Source organism: Hermetia illucens, chromosome 4 (genome assembly GCF_905115235.1).
Source record: "Hermetia illucens chromosome 4, iHerIll2.2.curated.20191125, whole genome shotgun sequence".
NCBI classification, from domain to species: Eukaryota; Metazoa; Arthropoda; class Insecta; order Diptera; family Stratiomyidae; genus Hermetia; species Hermetia illucens.
Window position 1 is genome coordinate 143,012,138 of NC_051852.1, and position 19,735 is coordinate 143,031,872.

Genomic DNA, 19,735 nt, shown 5'->3' on the forward strand with positions numbered 1-19,735 from the left:
GAAGATGATGGAAAACTGACAGATGAAGTGTTAGGCATTAGCGATTATGAATAGCGCAAAGACCGAGATAGGGTTTGTTGATTTTACTTTTGCCTTCATACTCTGCTGAATCCAATTAAAAAGCTTTTTTAGAAAATAAAAGGACATGCACGCGAAGGCTTAGCAGATGATTTACAAGAACATAAATTCCAGGATTTGATTCAGTTGGTAATTGGAAGTGTCAGTCCATAAATTTTACCATGGCTTTTACTCAACAGGTCGATAATTTGTCTTAGAAAATAATTAATTTGTCTCGAAACATCCATCGATATTTCCACTTCTTGAAACGTTAATTTCATTAGTTAAATCATTAATTTCATTCGTAAAAGCATTAATTTCGCTTCTTGGGTTTATGATATAAATTACAGGTAAGTGCTGACTTAACGAGTATGTTTATTGAGGCTGAGAGAGGAAGGTGTTAACTTGCATGTGTGCAATTTTGGTCAGCTTGGCTTGGTGTAGTGGAAATATTCGAATTTTTGGAACGAGCAGAAATAGACCAGATAATAGAAGGAGCATCTTCCGTTTTTATGACCTGAGGATGCCAAAGGAGATCGGGAACCCCGAAGGCGGAGCCTCCTAAAGATGCGAACAGGGGAGGCTTAGATTGAGGATGCGATCCGTCGCGGATCTTCCCTCTCGACCGCGGCACTTCGTTACCTTTCTGTTCCTCCGATAGCATACCTTGAGAGCTTATAATTAATATGTATCTTATATCTTGAGGCTTATGGCAGCAAAAACTAGCTCACCTCTAGCAAGGATGATGCCTTATATTGAAAGGCAAAAGTGAAGTCGCCGGCTACTTATCGCAGGGGCGGCGAAATCCATCCCGAATGGACATGCGCACCGGATAACACAGTGAACCAGAGAAGGGTAACTTCAACATGTCGGCCAATCGTCCTGAAGATGTGCAGTGCATATAGGACGGTATCTGGTGAGGCAGTGTGTGTCATTGCAGGGTTGATTTCCATGGATCTTCTTGCAAATTAGGCACACTGTCTCTATCGGAGAAGAAGGGCGAATCCGTCCGAAGTGACTGCGAGCTTCCGAAAGACCACTAGGAAGGAGCTGTACAGGAGATGGCAGCAACGGTGGGATGATTCTGAAAAAGGCCGCTGGACCCATACATTGATCTCATGTATTGATAGATGGGTCGAGGGAAAACATGGAGAACACATGGAGACACAGTGGATATAGGAAACACTTGCATCGTTTCAGATTGGAGAGTTCCGAGACTGTCCTGAATACGACGCAATACCCGAATACCCGGAGATCTTATCTTCCACTGTTCGAGATTCACGAATGAAAGAGGAAGGTCCGCAACAAATTGGAGTGCGATTAACGCAACAATAACTGCGATAGAGGAAATACTGCTAAACTGGGGCGAGCCCGGAAAGTACGAAGGACGCGTGACTTAGTTGCGCTGGTGTAAATCAGAGCCCTCCTCGCGAAGTAATATTGTATCAGAGTGAAATTATCCGGTGTTTGTATTTCACGCGGGTCCTGCGAGGATATGAGCGGAGCAGTGGAGGTGGTTTTATTGGGTGAGAATCCCACACACTGCTGCAACCTGACGCAGCAGCGCCTTTTCAAGACTTCCACCTTCACCCATAAAAACAGACCATATCCACAATCCAAAGAGTCATTACAAATTTCAGTATCGTCTGCAGTGAAAGTCAAGGTCATTCACGTTAAGGCGGCACTTGATCTATTTGCTGAAAATATGATATTGATTTCAAACGGTGCCTATGCGAATATAAAATAAATAGTCTGTATTTTTGTCCCATTTATTTTTTATATTCTGAAGGACATATCAATCATCCTTAACTTTAAGTAGAAATCGCGTATGGAAGAATATCCTTCTTGAAAATTTGATAGTATCTGGGGGGGACTCCTTTCTACTCCGTTGTATAAAGGCTATCTACTCGTCCCTTATGCGCCTTCTTATAGTTCACGTTGTTATGATTAGGCACGTGTGACCCTATGATCTTTTAAATAAATAAGGGACTTAAACAAAACTAACTTATTAGAAAGATAATTACTTAATACAGATACAATTACTTAAATGGTGTTTAATTGTTATTTTAGTAACCCAGTTTTATAGTTACTTTCAAAACGTTTAAAAGTAAATGAGCTGAATTACGGAAAACGCCTGCGTCAATACAATATCTATTTTTGAAATAACAGACGTTTGCCTTTGATAGGGAATACTGACTGTAGTTCCTTCAGTTTGTCAGAGATACTTCGTGAATTAGATTCAAGATGGAAAACAATAATCAGAAACGTAAAGTGATTAGTGATAAGTCTTTCGAATATATATGGTTCCTTTGGAAAACCGTCGGATTATATAGAGACGAAAAGTATTCTTGCCTTCAAAAAGCCCACGTGGGATTCATCATTGCTTGCGTCCACGGAATGACGATATTGACCTTCATTGTGCAATTTTTTCTTGTAAAGAATTTGAAGCAGCTACTGAACATCTTACCGATGAATGTGACAGTCATATCCTGCTTAATAAAGCTCGTAATATTTTTAGATAAACGCCATAAGCTTGTTGAAATTCATTATCTTTTCGCGAAATTGGATAGTAAAAATCTCACTTCGGAAGAAATTGAATCCTTGGAAAAACTGAACAGGTTTTGCAAAAAGATGTTTATTATGTTATTCGTCCTATATGCATCGATGATAACCAGTGCCGCGATAAATGCAGCCTTTTCGCATCGACAAACACTACCATTCGATATTTGGTTGCCATACGACTATCGAAGTCAATCTTGGCTATATTGGATCACCTTCGCTTTTCAATACAGTTTTTTCATAACGCTGTCAAACGAAAATGTAGCACATGATCTAATTGGGCCCCTGTACTTCATCCTCCTTAATAGGCATTTGGAAATTATACTGGATCGAATTGAAAAAGTTGGCTGGGATAAGGAAAAGACCCAGGAAGAGAACTATCAGGATTTCATTGATTGCATTGAGGATCATAAGCTCGTAATGGGGTAGGCTGACTTTTCCTGGAATTCAGCGTTAATTTTTGTGTAACAGAAAACATGATTTGTATTCTAGCATTTTTAACATACTACAAAACACCATTTCCCATACACTCTTCGTCCAGTTTGTCACCACTGGGGTTTTACTGTCCATGCAGGCTCTTCTTTTTCTTCTCTACCCACCAAATCCCAGAGAGTTTGCAATAATAGTCCTTTATGCATTGGATGTCACATTGGAGGTTTTTCCATGTTGCTGCTATTGCAACAACTTCATGGCCATCACGGATAGGACAGTTACGGCCATATTTTCATCAAACTTCACTGATCAGTCACTGAAATTCAGGAAAACTGTCATCACATTTATGCAAATGACCCAGAAAAGTCACGTTGTGGTTGCAGGGAAAATTTTCCCGGTTACCTTGCCTTCTTGTTTATGGGTAGGTTCGGAAAAGTTGGCATCTAGAATTTTTTATGAGATCCTTTTGTTTTGTTTTTCAGGTTATGAAGGTGGCATACTCACTACTAACCGTCGCAACTAGGCTTCGCTGATGGACTCATGGGATTTATCAGAATATTTAATACTTCGATTGCATGTTGCACAGAATCTTTGTTCCAAAAATCACGATGCACTTAATTGTTCAGATCGGCAAATAAAAGCTTAAAAAGTAACGACTCTAGTGTATGAATAAAAGTTCTGATAAATCCAAGTCATATTTACGTAAGTGTTAATGAAAATAAGTCAGGAAGTCGGAAACTAGACGCTTCAGGTGAGTCTTTCTTTTATAAAGACATTTGAGGGTGCATTTGTCCCATTAGCACGGCTTGAGAAGGATCGGCCGGTGGCAGGTGACATGGGACTGTATGGAAATGAAACCATTCATGCCATCAAAGTATTGTTAGAAATGGTTACAATGGACCTGGCGGAAGACAAAACGGGAACGGACCTTATTAGGAATCGCAGGAAATTCCCATGGATCTTCTTTCGAATTATTATTATTCCCTTAAGGGGAAGTAGTCCCGCGTTCATAAAGAACTATTGTACCCCTTTTGCTAGTTATAGAGTACCTATTAATCATAGTATATAAGCAAGCCAATAACCGTCAGGAACTTTAGCATATTCCCTACTTCCAGATCTTTCAACTGCGCATATAATATTAAGTGTTCTCCCAGATACCTCGACCTACTTTGCAAAAGTGCCGGACACTGTCCCAGTGGTCGTCCAGTAAACCATGTGCTCGGAGTAGGTTTCTTAGTCAGCCAAAAAATGAAACCTGCTGTTATCGGCTTTGAAAACATAAGCGAATGGTTATGCACTCTGCGCTTGCGAGGCAAGTTTAGAAATATAAGCCTCATAAACGTTCACGCCCCTAGAGAGGAAACTGCAGAGTCGGAGAAAGATACCTTCTACGAGGCAGTAGAACGAACCCTCGAAGCCTGTCCCAGATATGATATCAAAACCATTCTTAGGGATTTTAACAGCCAAGTAGGGAAGGAGCCCGTATTCAGGCGATACGTTGGCTCCCATAGCTTACACGAAAACACAAATGATAACGGACTGCGGACTATTCAATTAGCAGGGCCATACGAAATGGTTGTTGGAAGTACCTGGTTTGCGCGGAAAGCGGTCCACAAACATACGTGGGCCTCTCCAGACGGGACCACTTTCAAGCAAATTGACCACGTGTTGATCGAACGCCGCCACCTCCTCTCAGCCTTGATGAATGTCAGAACATATAGGGGGACCAATATAGACTCGGATCACTATCTCGTTGGCATGGTGCTCCGAGCTCGAATAACAATACCACCTAGAATCCCCTCTGACAATCAGGTGAGAGTGAACACTGAAGCCATCCACAACACAACCCTCCGCGACACCTATAAGAGGGAAATGGATGACGCAATAACCGCAGTCAACAGAGGACCTGGAGATCAAGCATCAACAAATGATCTTCACAATCACCTGAAGAACGTTATCATGGATACGGCCACAAACATACTTGGCCCCAGCCGCAAAAGGAGTCGGAACGGCTGGTTTGACGATGAATGTAAGCTAGCAACGGAACGGAAGAATGCCGCATACCGAGTAATGTTGCATTCGCAAAGAACGCGGACACGCGCAGAGACTTATCACGATCTCCGACGAGTGGAGAAGCGACTTCACAGACGGAAAAAGGAAGCCTGGCAGAACCAACAAGTCTGTGAACTAGAAAAGTACAGGGAGTAACCGCACCAGGCGCGGAAGTTTTACCAACAAGTCATCAGGATGAAGCCTTACACACCTCGATGCTCAGAAACAGTCCGTGCAATTCATCGGCTAAAAAATCATAAGTCGCCAGGAGCCGATGGAATTACAGCCGAATTGGTTAAATACGGAGGCGACCAGTTACACCAAGTGGTTCATCAACTCGTGCTCAAGGTATGGGACAGCGAATCAATGCCTGACGATTGGCAACGAGGCATTATCTGTCTCATACATAAAAAGGGAGATATCACACAGTGCAGCAATTATAGAGGTATCACGTTGCTGAGTACCATTCTCCACTATCTTACTAGGCCGGATAGCCCCATACGCCCAGAACGTCATTGGCCCATACCAAAGAGGCTTCACTCCAGGCAAATCAGCAACAGATCAGATTTTCTCTCTGCGGCAAGCGATGGAAAAACTGTTGGAATATGGACAACAGTTGCACCATCTGTTCATCGACTTTAAAGCCGCCTATGATAGCATAGCCAGGGTAAAACTGTACACGGCCATGGGAGAATTCGGTATCCCGACGAAATTAACAAGACTGACTAGGCTGACCCTGACCAATGTGCGAGGCCAGATAAAAGCAGCAGGATCACTCTCAAGACCATTCGACATCAATAACGGTCTACGACAAGGGGATGCGCTATCATGCGTCCTCTTTAACCTGGCCCTCGAGAAAGTGATCCGTGATGCTGAGATAAATGCAAGAGGTACGATCCTCTTCAAGTCCACCCAACTACTGGCCTATGCTGACGATATCGACATCATGGGAAGAACGACCCGAGATGTACAAACTGCCTTCATCCAGATTGAGCAGGCGATGGTTGGCGCGAGATCTTGGACTGCACATCAATGAAAGCAAGACAAAATATATGGTGGCAACGTCAGCACCAAAGACGAATCAACCAACAACATCAAACCGCACTGGACAAACACAAACACGAAGAAGAACAAGGATAGGAGAATACAACTTTGAGACCGTTGACAATTTCTCCTATCTAGGGTCGAAAATTACAACCGATAACAACTACGATGATGAAATCCGCGCACGGTTGTTGTCAGCCAACAGAGCCTATTTCAGCTTACAAAGACTGTTCCGCTCGAAACGTCTCACCATAGGGTCAAAGCTCTTACTGTACAAGACTATGATCTTGCCAGTCCTCATGTATTCCTCGGAAACTTGGGTTCTTAGCAAGAAAAATTGCGAACTCTTGGCCGCGTTCGAGAGAAGAATCCTCCGAAGAATTTTTGGCCCCCTACATGAGGATGGACGATTCGGTAGCCTACACAATGACGAAATCTATTGGCGATACCATGACCGTCCGGTTGTGGATAAAATCCGGCTCAATAGGTTACGGTGGGCGGGTCACTTAATCCGTATGGATGAGGATGATCCCGCCCGGAAAGTCTATAAGGGCAATATCTATGGTAGAAAAAGAAGACGAGGCAGACCCTGCCTAAGATGGAGCGATGGCGTGGGTCAGGACGCCAGACAGCTTTTAGGGATATCGAATTGGTGGACCTCGGCGCAAAACCGGGATGTCTGGAGTTCCTTATTAAGGCAGGCCTAGACCGGATACCGGTTGTTGCGCCGTTGATGATGATGATGACTGTGCCAGGACGTGTATAGAGATTTCACCACACTCTGCACAAAACCCGCAGGCAGTCTGCGTGGATATCCCTAGCTTTCCTAGGTGATAGTTTAGCCGACAGTGTCCAGTGAAAATTTCCACTATGATTCGGAGGATCTTTTTGGCGAGGTTTAAGCAATCCTTTGTGCGCATGAGTTCGTATCCCCAAATAAGCACTGCTGCTGCTTCTTTCCTGGTAGGCCCCCAGTAAAGTTCCCTCAACGGTTCCTCTGCATTTTTAAGTATCATAGCCTTAAACCTGTTTTCTATTCCACTGAAGGGCTCTGGTCCGTGTAAAGGCATGCATGCTCCTTTCTTGGCCAGTTCGTCCGCTGCCTCATTGCCTTCCAACCCAACATGGCCTGCAGCCCAGAGTATCTAGACCTTGTTGGACGAGCTGAGCGTATTCAGTCTCTCAAGGTGTTCCCATACCAATTTAGAGTTCACTTAGTTAGACCTAAGTGCCTTGATCGATGCTTGTCTGTCGGTAAGAATACCAATATTCTGCCCTCTGTAGTTCCTTTGGAGATTAAAGGAGGCATATCTATCTATGGCGTAAATTACCGGTGGGAATATGCTAGTTGACCTACCCATTCGCTCCAAGTACAGTTTCCTTGGACCAATGATACCGGCACTCGCTTCATCTGCTGTGAGGGATCCGTCAGTGTACTAAGTAATCAGTTGCTGGTTTAAGCCGTATGTCCCAGGCACGCTCTCCCAGTTAGACTTGTTACTAGCACGTATTTCAAACTTCTTATCAAAATGAAACCCCGTTGCCATGTTATCCCTTTGTATCAGTAATTCGGGATACCGCCTAGAAAGAATATTAAGTTTCCATCGGCTTAGGCAGATCCCCGCCTCACTGATATTCTCGGCCGTTCGGAATATTGACCTCCTTGCCTGCATCTGTATGTGCAGATGGAGAGGAATTAATCCCAGAAGGACCTCCAAGGATGTCATTGCGCGTGTCCTCATTGCCCCACTTGTTACACACTGAAGCTAAATCTTTGGATTTTGTGTTACTTCTTGGCTTGGGTGCTTAGTTCAGTTCTTTCTGCCCAGATTACCGCCCCATAGGTAATCATTGGCCTTACTATTGCAGCATATATCCATAGTAGTATCTTCGGGATGCAACTCCATTTTTTTCCTGCTGTGAAACTATAAGTCATCAGAGCCCTCGTGACTTTTCGACAAGTGTTTCCGACATGTGTCTTCCAGAGTGAGTTTTGGTCTAGCGTAATTCCCAAATATTTAACCTCTATTTCTCCATGTCATGTAACCTTATGGTTCCCAGGTGGTCAAGCTTACGTCTCCTGGTTAATGTTACTATGGTGGTTTTGGCTGGATTGGTCCGCAGTCCTACCTTCCTGCAGCAGGCACTACTAACCCTTAGTACAGTTTGGATTCTATCACATAGGGTATCCTCATATTTGCCCCTACAGATTAAAACAATGTCGTCCGCGTAACCCTGGACTTGTATTCCAGTATTTGTTAGCACGTCCAGGAGTTCGTCCACTACCATACTCTACGTAAGCGGTCATAGTACCCCGTCCTGTGAACAACCTTGAGTAGTATTCATGACAATAGAATTTGCTCCTGTCGGTACTTCTATTTGCCTACTTTCTAGCATTTTGCCCATCCAGAAAGCCTTGCGGCTCAGGACATCTTGTATCTCTGTGGGCGATGTGTTGTCGAATGCTCCTTCGATATCCGAAAACGCAAACAGTGCTATTTATTTTGTTTCAGAGCAGTTTCAGTTGAACGTCCTGCCCGGTAAGCGTGTTGACAGTGATGTAGGGGATTACGCTATAGAACGTTAGTTCTAATATAGCTGGCCATGACCTTCTCCACCGTTTTGTGTACGAACATGTTAGGCAAATTGATCTGAAATTTTTGGGTTGAAAAGAATCCTTTTTACCCATTTTCGGAATAAAGACCGCTTTCGCCCGTCTCCATGCCCTTGGTACATATCCCAGTGCTATGCTCCCCGTTACCGCCTTCAAAAGAGACACTAAGATGATTCCTAGGCCTAGCTGAATTAGTGCTGGGAAAATTCGATCTATCCCGGATGATTCCAGTGGTTCAAAAGTTTCCACTGCCCACCTTACCCAAGCTTTTGAGCATACCTCTTTTGCTTGTTTCTTGTTCTCCTTTCTTCCCCTTTTATTCATTGTTGGGGTGTCAGGCAGAATATTGTTGCCTGCCGCCATGGGTTAGGACCTCGGAAAGTGAGCTCTGGGAAGCAGGCCTACCCTGTCCTCCGCATTCTCGGTAAATGCCCCATCTTCCTTCTTCAAACAGACAGAGGATTCTGCCCCGTCTTTGGCTACAGCCTGGTTGTTTCTGTGATCTGTTCGATCCCTTCACAGATTTTCCTGACGATGTTCCGCTTCGCTTCCTTGATTGCGTTGCTATACGAAGTCAGTGCATTTTTGCACCTCTGTCAGTTCCTGGTTTGTTTTGCCTGGATGAAGAGTTTTCGAACTTCTGTTCTCATTCTGGGCAGGTTCTTGTTCCTCCATGGTACATCCCTTGATGACTTAACTGTCTTAGTCAGACAGCTGGTCTCACAAGCGTCGGGGTTCCTTTTTATTCCTTTTATTTCGGAGTTAACCTCCATGCCGAATCTGATTATTCTATGATCAGACACAGAGGACTCATCCGACACCTTTCAATTCCTGACCAGCCCGTTCGTTAGAGTATTTCCTAGAGTTATGTCTAGTACATCCTGTCTAGTGCTGGTCACAAATGTTGGAGTGTTCCCTAAGTTATATATTTCTAACTTATTGCTAAGAATAAATTCAAGAAAGTACTCACCTCTACGATTGGTGTCGTTGCTTCTCCAGACTTCGTGGTGGGCATTGGCATCGCAGCCGAGGAGTAGCGGTAACGCCCTCTTCTCACAATACTTTTCCAGTTTAGTGACTTGTTCCAGTGGAACCCGGCTCTCGTCTCCTGGGAAGTATCCTGATGCCACGGCCACCTCCCGAGTGCTCCTCCCGGCCTCCAATGAGACTTGGATAGCCACAAGGTCCTGGTCAGGAAGTCTGAAAGACATATATATTTTAAATTATGTTTAATAATTACGCAAGCTCTTGGTTTTTCACGAAAGGACAGGGGCAGCAGGTCCCTAGTTGATTCAGTCCTTTCCGCCTCTATGGCTCACGAGATTTCTTGGGGACCTCGGTATGCTTTTCACATGGTGTCCTCTCCGAGGTGTCTTTCCTCGGCTTTTCCCTGTGCATAAGGAAGGGGTATGTTGCTAAATCGATAGTTGATATGGCAACTCCAACCTTTGATTGCCTCCAGAGATCGGTCATCTACCCCGATTGTGAGGAGTTAACTTACTCTTTCCCTCCACTTTGCTTCTGAAAACTCTCCATAATCGCGTATGGAAATCCTGATTCTGAGCGATTAGGAGGTCTATGAGATTTTCCGTCTCTATTGTCGCGGTTTTTGGGAGAAAAACTGTCACCATATGTACTTCTGGTATATCATTCCCAGCATATGTTGACAGTTCTGCTCCTTCTTAGCCTGGCAATTTAGGAACTATGGTCCTAAACCACTCTGCAGTGTCTTTCGTGGCGCAGTACACCAGTATATGACCTGGTCGTCCTAGTGAACACAAGTTCTGCAGTCTATCCCTTACACGTCTCTATGACCACAGGGTCTTCGATGATTTCCTGCTTCTCACGAGTGAGTATTTGCTCGGGAAACATTTTTGACAGTCATGCCAGCTAATGGGGGGCTTCCTGAGTCCTGCCTTCAACCCTGACCTGCCCGAGTTTTCGCCCCCGTACCATTTAGCACCTGCGCACACTGATATCTGTCTCCTTCCTAACCTCTGATATATTTATCTCTGACGTGCTTTTGCTAGTCCTTGCTTTTTGAGCAGTGGCATTTGGTGGTTGTTGTCCTCGCAATATACTAATGTAGACCTTGGATCTACTGCTTGACGTCCCAACTGCGCTCTACTTGGGCGTAATCACTTGCTCTCAATATTTCGGAGATGAGCCTCCGAGTGGTTAACCAGTTTGTGTGCGGTACGGGGTCCCGGTTTATTGGTTGTAGTTTTTTATTTTTATTACTGGCACTCATTTGATTCCCATGAGTATGGGGGTTAGGAGGTGCTATATTCCCTCGTAGCATGGTAAGGTCTAACTTACTCACTGAGGCGACCAGGTATCACTGAGGCTCCGTTTGAATACAGTCAGTTACCCCCTACTGCAAACTATCCAATGGGCACGGTTTGCATGCCACCCTGGATTAAGGCAGGTGTTTTCGATCTTCTATCGAATGAACCAGAGTTTTTCCACCGGAGAAGGAGGGCGAATCCAATCGGTGTGACAATGGACTCCCAAAAAACCACTATGAAGGAGCTGTACAGCAACGATGCGTATTGAGAGATGGGTTAAGCGAAAAGAAGGAAAACTGAGTTTCCACCTAATACACGGTGAATATACATAGTAAAAATATTTGCATCGCTTTGACTGTCTTCAAAGTGCCGCTTCATGTGAAGATCCGGAGCATGTTATGTTCCATTGTTCGAGATTCGCAATTCAAAGGGGGAGGTTAAACGACGCTCTATACGTAGTTATCGAACCCAATGATTTTGTAGAGGAGATTGGAAATTGGAGCGTGGTAAACATAATTTTCATTGCCATATACGACAGGCTCAGGAAACGCGACGAACTAGTGACTTAATCGTGCTGTTGTAAACCAGAACCTAATACCTACCTAATACTTCACGGTGGTCCCGCGGGGATATGGGCGGCGAAGTGGGCGTGATTTTAGTAGGTGAAAATCCCACAAAACCCACGCAGCTGGCGCAGCAACGTCTTTTTAAGATTTCCCTCTCTATGGACAATTCGCTAGGCTCCAGTAATACATACTTTGCATGCTGTGTTGTACTTTTCACTATTTTCTGGAGATGTTTTCACATCTCCTACCTTCAAAACGCAAAATGTTCTGCCCTCTTCTTTGAAAAAATAACGATGGAGATTTTTTATCGTATCTTAAGTCGGACGAAATACTTCCAAGCGCATATATAACCTTACTTGAGTCGAATAGATTGAAGTAAACTTTTTTGGTGCGATCAGGTCCGATCTAGTCCCTTGATAGCTATATGACCTAAGGCCAGCTAAAGTAAGGTATGTTTGGGCTCTAAGTCTATTAATCCTCCAGGAACTCAAGTATTTCAACAGAAAGTTTATTGAGTGATTATCGTTTTTAACTATTCATAAGCAGGATATGTCCTTACTGAGCTACTTACGGTGTAGACTCAGTTGTGCTCGCTGTGGAGGACCAATAATACGTCCAAGTTGTGCCAGTTATGGGTTCTGTAGAGATCGAAGACCAAGTCCCAGTGGCTATTGGAGAAGTTGTGGTCATTTCAGAAGTTGGTGTGGATGTCCCAGTAGTTATCAGCGGAGTTGTTGTCACTTCGGAAGTTGGAGTGGGAGTCCCAGTGGTTGTCAGCGGAGTTGTTGTCACTGTTGTACTTGGGGTTGTAGAGGTCGAGTTCCAAATCAAGTAGTCTGACATTGAAGACCAAGGTCCAATCGTTGTCGGCAGAATTGTTATAACTCCTGCCCAGATTGGGGCAACACAACCGAGAAACATAAAAGCTAAAGCGACTGATTTACCCTTCATTTTGTTGCCGGATAACAATGGGATTACTCTATAGCGATTTGAGCATGTTCAGGTTATTTATACCAACTTAAACGAATATCGGTCTTATCAGAACAACTTGAGCTTATCATAGTTAATTGCTTTCTTGATAGTATGGAATTAACGCAATGTATTGCGTGACATGATATCCAGTGGATATAACTAAGCTTTGATTGACTTTCGACAGTTTGATCATGGATAAAAAAAGGTACTCTTTATATATCTCCCTATTTATAAAAAGTCGGTGCATTAGATTAGCTAACATTGTACCGGAAATCAACCCAATTTACTTATCGGATAGCATTTTGCATTGATGCATGGGCTTGTAAGTATATTTGCGTGTGATGTAACATATGAGCATTTACCTTATATGACCTTTTACCTTATATGAACCACGCTGGAGCGGGGCCATAAAATCAATGCAATTGGCAACAAATCGGGAAATTGGAGGCTGCACACTTCGGATATGAAAGGTTTTCCTTACGAGTGGACATTTCCATTTTTTACGTTACTAAAAATTTAAGCTATTCCTTCATCTATTTCCAAGTTCGAAGATATGTATACATAATGAATACTTAAACGAAGCCCTCTGTCCTTAGGCTCAAAGGAAAATGGCGTTTCAGCTTGCATGTTAAGGGTTTCATGGACCACACATTCTACTCAAATTTCATAAAAACAGGTTGAGTCATTTTTGAATAAATTGTGTGTGATAGACAGAGAGAAATATTAAAGAAATGTATCTCTCTTACGGGTTTTGCAGATTCGGTACCACACTTCTCCTATGTGGAATTGTTTGGTTTATGTGGCATATATTTGCTCATCTCGGCTGCGTGAAGCAAGTGGTTATGGTAAGGTTACCTAGAATATAAAACTAGCATGGAAGACGAGAGGGCTCGGAACTCTAGGCTTGTTGAACTTTGGCAAACGTGTGAATCCACCATTAAAGTTGCTCAGTTCTCGGCAGGTCATTGCCGCTGATAGCGATAGTGCCTATTTCATTAAGGTTAGTCAAAAATGTCGAGAGGCACTTTTTTGATGAACATCAAAGCGTATATGGGAAATATTCAGCGGATTCTGCTTCCTCATTAAGCAGATAAGATAAGTACCATCTTGTAGAATTTTAATTCTGAATGTACATATGTCTAGAGACCAATCGGAATACACGATATAATAAATTTTTCTTGCTTTTCAATAAGATGAACTACATTTTTGTTTGGTTCTGACTGACAAATTTTGATATGTCCAGCGGCTCTAGAACTTGTCCTTATGGAAAACACATCCTCATTTGTTGATAGCAGCATTGGCTAATGCTGGTGACATTCAAATTAACGGCCAGGGAGAAATTGGAATTTCTTTAGGTCGATAGCGCTCAGAATGAAACCTACCGCTCTTTTCTTGGGTGGACAACCAAAGTAAACAAATTAACATTTTGCTAACGTAATAGCGATTTTGCAACACAAGAGGCACTTATTACCTCCTTCGGGAATGGGAAAAAGCAAATGATCGTCAAGATTCCGAAGAAAGTTAACCGCTCTACGTGTATTTATTAAAGGAATATTTGCATGTTTCCTGTAGTTGCAAAGGTGTTACACTTTTTGGGGGTCATATGAGGCATCACTCTCCTACACTTCACCCGGTATCAAATATGGGGCCAGTTACGAAAAGTACTAATTGAGCCCTTGATACCCAACATGGATGCATTCTGCGAAAAAAAATTGAACCCTCCATTCACATGTATGGGGAGGCCCCTTAAACTTAACACAAATGGTGCCACTTACTGTATGTAAAGGGAAGAATAAACCACATGCTCTCACCAATTTTCGTGACAATCGGTCTAGCTGTTTCCGAATAAAATGGGTGTGGCAGACAGACAATCAAACAGACAGACGAACCTTAAAAAACCACTGCTTACTACTATACTCTTTAGCTTGTGTTGTCATATATGTGAATGTAAAGTTCTGACCTCCTGTTTTTCTCGGCTAAATTTTCCCTCTTTTCCGTTGCGGCTAATAAATAATGGATAAATGAATATCTGAGCAAATTGAAAAGACTTAATTATTAAAATTGATTAAGCATTTCATTTAAAACTAATTCAGGTATACTTCCCGCTGCAATATCACCTCTCTACTGAAATCAATATCTTCAAAAATTGACTCTTAATTAGACCCCGGCACCCCTTCTCTACTCTTCTATGTCAAGCGTTCACAGGACAACCCACTTGTCGATCATTTTAGGAGAGACAATTTCAATGCATGGTGTAGCAAGTAGTGAAATTGTCGTCCTTACTTAATGTGTGACCTATTTACTGCCGATTTTGTCTTTCAATTACATCACGTACGGATGACAAGCGTGTTCGCCAACAATTACATCGGTTGGAATAGCATCAGACCAGCATACTCCGACGATACGTCAGAAGCAAGTGTTTGCGAAAGCGTAGAGTTTTCGAGTAACAGGGAAGATCACCTTACACGTACTACCCCCATATAACAACACAGAAAGGACATTAATATTTCCCAGTCTCTCTGATCTTGGTGCTGAGATAACTGCATTTCCAGATTTTAGACAGAGCAACAAGAGCGGATTTAGTGCTGTGAATGCGTTAAATGACCTCCAGTTTGGTGCACCGTCGTCAGAAACTACGCTCCCTAAACGTGGCACCATCGATAATGTGCCTATCAATGCATATAAGGAGGATGCGATGACTCTTCTGACTGAAAAATTTGGCCTTATTTATATATATCTTCAAACCAACTCTAGCTACTTTTCCTTCCAAAATCAGAGCCATTTGGACAAGGTCCATGACTCGTTGCAAGAGAAAATGTTATCAACGTAGTCGAGGTATTTGAAGAATTCCTTCACATCCTTTATGACAGCATGAATGACGCTACCCATAATAAGAAGAAATAATTTCGGTGACGAGATGCAATTCTGACGAACTCCGCTTTCGACCTAAAATTTGACTCATGGACTGGTACCCATGATATAGCATAAAGCCTGAGAAACGCCTACTAAAACAACATTAACAGAGCCTTAAGCAAATATCCCAAGGATTTTTGCTCTACTCAGATACCCAACATATTTTTCTTCCATTGAGCCAGATCCGGCATCTGGAGAAACGCTACATTACGAACTTCTGCATTAGAGTCGACGCAGTTGACTGAACTATCGGAAATTCGAACGCAAAATTATAAAAACGACTCAGGATTTTCAACATGCCTCTTCGTTGATATTATTGGAATTATCTCGAAAGTGACAGCGGCTTTTCGTGAAGCAGGAACTTCTGCAACACACCAAAATAAAATTCTAAGAACGTGCTTAAGGGTTTCAACACAACACGTCATTTTGCAACCATTGGTAACCGTGAGAACGGCGTGCTGCCAATCAGCAGCGGAGCGGCTTCGGTCATCACAGTCCCCCAGAAGCAAAATCTGGAGGAGTTCCTCAAGGTCATACAGAACTTCAAGAAGGATACTAAGACTCGGACATACTTGGCCCCAGCCGCTAAAGGAGTCGGAACGGCTGGTTTGACGATGAATGTAAGCTAGCAACGGAACGGAAGAATGCTGCATACCGAGCAATGTTGCATTCTCAAAGAACGCGGGCACGCGCAGAGACTCATCACGAACTCCGTCGAGCGGAGAAGCGACTTCACAAACGGAAAAAGGAAGCCTGGGAGAACCAACAAGTCTGTGAACTGGAAAAGTACAGGGAGCAGCCGCACCAGGCGCGGAAGTTTTACCAACAAGTCAGCAGGATGAAGCCTTATACACCTCGATGCTCATCCTGCCGAGACAAAGAGGGAAATCTGATTTCCGACAGAATGGGCATATTGGAGCGATGGGTTGAGTACTTTGATGAGCTACTGAACAACCAGAACATCGGCGAGATGGAGGTCCCGCTAACTGGAGATGACGGATAAATACTGCCACCACCAAGTTTAGGAGATACAGTCCGTGCAATTCATCGGCTAAAAAATCATAAGTCGCCAGGAGCCGATGGAATTACAGCCGAATTGGTTAAATATGGAGGCGACCAGTTACACCAAGTGGTTCATCAACTTGTGCTAAAGGTATGGGACAGCGAATCAATGCCTGACGATTGGCAACGAGGCATTATCTGTCTCATACATAAAAAGGGAGATATAACACAGTGCAGCAATTATAGAGGTATCACGTTGCTGAGTACCTATAAGATATTCTCCACTATCTTGCTAGGCCGGATAGCCCCATACGCCCAGAACATCATTGGCCCGTACCAAAGAGGCTTCACTCCAGGCAAATCACCAACAGATCAGATTTTCTCTCTGCGGCAAGCGATGGAAAGGCTGTTGGAATATGGACAACAGTTGCACCATCTGTTCATCGACGCTAAAGCCGCCTATGATAGCATAGCCAGGGTAAAACTGTACACGGCCATGGGAGAATTCGGTATCCCGACGAAATTAATAAGACTGACTAGGCTGACCCTGACCAATGTGCGAGGCCAGATGAAAGCAGCAGGATAACTCTCAAGACCATTCGACATCAACAACGGGGGCGCTATCATGCGTCCTCTTTAACCTGGCCCTCGAGAAAGTGAGCCGTGGTGCTGAGGTAAATGCAAGAGGTACGATCCTCTTCAAGTCCACCCAACTACTGGCCTATGCAGACGATATCGACATCATGGGAACCACCCGAGACGTACAAACTGCCTTCATCCAGATCGAGCAGGCGGTGATTGGCGCGAGATCTTGGGCTGCACATCAATGAAGGCAAGACAAAATATATGGTGGCAACGTCAGCACCGAAGACGAATCAACCAACAACTTCAAACCGCACTACTCAAACACGAAGAAGAATAAGGATAGGAGAATACAACTTTGAGACCATTGACAATTTCTCCTATCTAGGGTCGAAAATCACAACCGATAACAACTACGATGATGAAATCCGCGCACGGTTGTTGTCAGCCAACAGAGCCTATTTCAGCTTACAAAGACTGTTCCGCTCGAAACGTCTCACCATAGGGTCAGAGCTCTTACTGTACAAGACTATGATCTTGCCAGTCCTCATGTATTCCTCGGAAACTTGGGTTCTTAGCAAGAAAAATTGCGAACTCTTGGCCGCGTTCGAGAGAAGAATCCTCCGAAGAATTTTTGGCCCCCTACATGAGGATGGACGATTCCGTAGCCTACACAATGACGAAATCTATGAGCGATACCATGACCGTCCGGTTGTGGATAAAATCCGGCTCAATAGGTTACGGTGGGAGGGTCACTTAATCCGTATGGATGAGGATGATCCCACCCGGAAAGTCTATAAGGGCCATATCTATGGTAGAAAAAGAAGACGAGGCAGACCCTGCCTAAGATGGAGCGATGGCGTGGCTCAGGACGTCAGACAGCTTTTAGGGATATCGAATTGGTGGACCTCGGCGCCAAACCGGGATGTCTGGAGTTCCTTATTAAGGCAGTCCTAGACCGGATACCGGCCTGTGTGGAGTTGCCCCTGTGTGGAGTTGCCAAATCTCCCATCAGGCGCGTCCCTTCGTGCGGATAAGGGAATGCTCGGCGAATGTGTCATGGCCATGCACATGCACGCATCCGGAGATGTGCGTGTATGGGCATGTTTATGCGCAGGCCGGGTAGGTGGGAAGTAAACGCCCACCCGTGGATAAAAATTGGCTATGGGAAGGATACTCAGAAATAAAACCAAACATGGAGGAGCAGAAGAAGAATGAAGTTACGGTGTAGGGCTTCGGAAACCCAGTGCCAGCGGTTTTTGGGAGTGAGTAAGCGGGCTCCCGGCCGTCGATATCCAACGACCGCAGTGCCTCAGTAGTGGGAACCTTGGCTACTGTGGCATCTAATGTTACAAGCGTACGGGAGGAACTTGAACTGTCTCCAGTGATGGATCCGTTCAGAAGGAGCTCGATTTTTCGCAGATCCCCTCGCACATGGGCACAAGCCCCCACGATTGCTACCCCCAGTGGGAAGCGTATAGCGGGAGTCTTCGATGAGGAAGAATCACTGACGCCGATTCACCCGAGCGATGTTTTGGGCAATGATCAGTCTGGAGCTGTCTTTACTGCCCTCGGTAAAAAGATCATGGAGCTGTGTGAGTTTATCAAGGAGCGCAGGAACATTCACCAAAATATAAGGGCCATGATAAGAGGCATCCGTTTGACGTACGGCAAGGCCCAGGAAGAACGAGTAGGGAAGTCGCCGATTGGAAAAGTGAACCAGGCAACTCAAGTAACGCCGGTTCAAAACACAAAAGGGGAGAAACCGGGAAAGAGGCTGCGCGAGAAGCTGAATGACTCAACAGGCCAGCAAATCCCGAAAAGAAAAAAGGACTCAATTCCCAAAAAGGCGGAGTTCATGAAAAGTAAGTCTGAAGCTACCAGTCAAAACACTGCAGTGGCTACCTCGAGAAAAGGGATCGAACCTTCAAGGGCGGATGCGGAAGCTTGGAGGAAGGTAGAACCGCGGAAAAGAAATTATCGGAGGAAGATTAGACCGGAGGTGATTTTCATTTCCAAACGAGGAGAAGGGTCATACGCCGACATTCTCAGGAAAGTGAAGGCAGACCCCGAACTCACCAATTTGGGAGACAACGTCAGCCGTATTAGACGGTTGCAGAAGGGAGATCTTATGTTGGAACTTAAGAAATCCAAGAACGTAACCGCGGACAAATTCTTAAGCCAAATCGGGAAGACTTTAGGGCAGGAAGCCGACATAAGAGCTAGCAGGCCGGAGATCACTATAATCTGCAAAGATATAGATGAAATCACGACGAAGGAGGAGGTTCGCGAAGCGTTGGAGAAACAGTTCGATCTTGCCGGACTACAAGAGTCAGTGGTGAAAACGCTAAGGAAAGCCTATGGGGGAACACAAACCGCCATCATCAGCCTACCAGTGGAGAACGCACTCAAACTGTTAGCAGCAGGGAGAGTGAGAATAGGCTGGGTTATGTGTCGCCTTAGGGAACAGGTGGCGTTAAAACGGTGCTTTAGATGTCTTGGCTTTGGTCACATTGTGAAGTCATGCACTAACCCAAATGACAGGTTAAAGCAATGCAGTAGATGCGGAGTGGAAGGCCACATCAGCAAGGACTGCGGAGCTGACCCAAATTGTCTACTGTGCAAAGGAAAGGAGGGTGTGGACCATCGGCACA

At 44.4% G+C, this 19,735-nt stretch overlaps 1 protein-coding gene across 1 annotated transcript; it reads left to right on the forward strand.

The window, feature by feature from the left end:
• The first annotated feature begins 2,301 nt into the window (after window positions 1-2,301).
• Window positions 2,302-3,045, forward strand: LOC119654112 (odorant receptor 33a-like). Its single transcript, XM_038059275.1, has one exon. The coding sequence runs from the start codon at window positions 2,302-2,304 to the stop codon at window positions 3,043-3,045; it is 744 nt and encodes a 247-aa protein (XP_037915203.1).
• The last annotated feature ends 16,690 nt before the right edge of the window (window positions 3,046-19,735 follow it).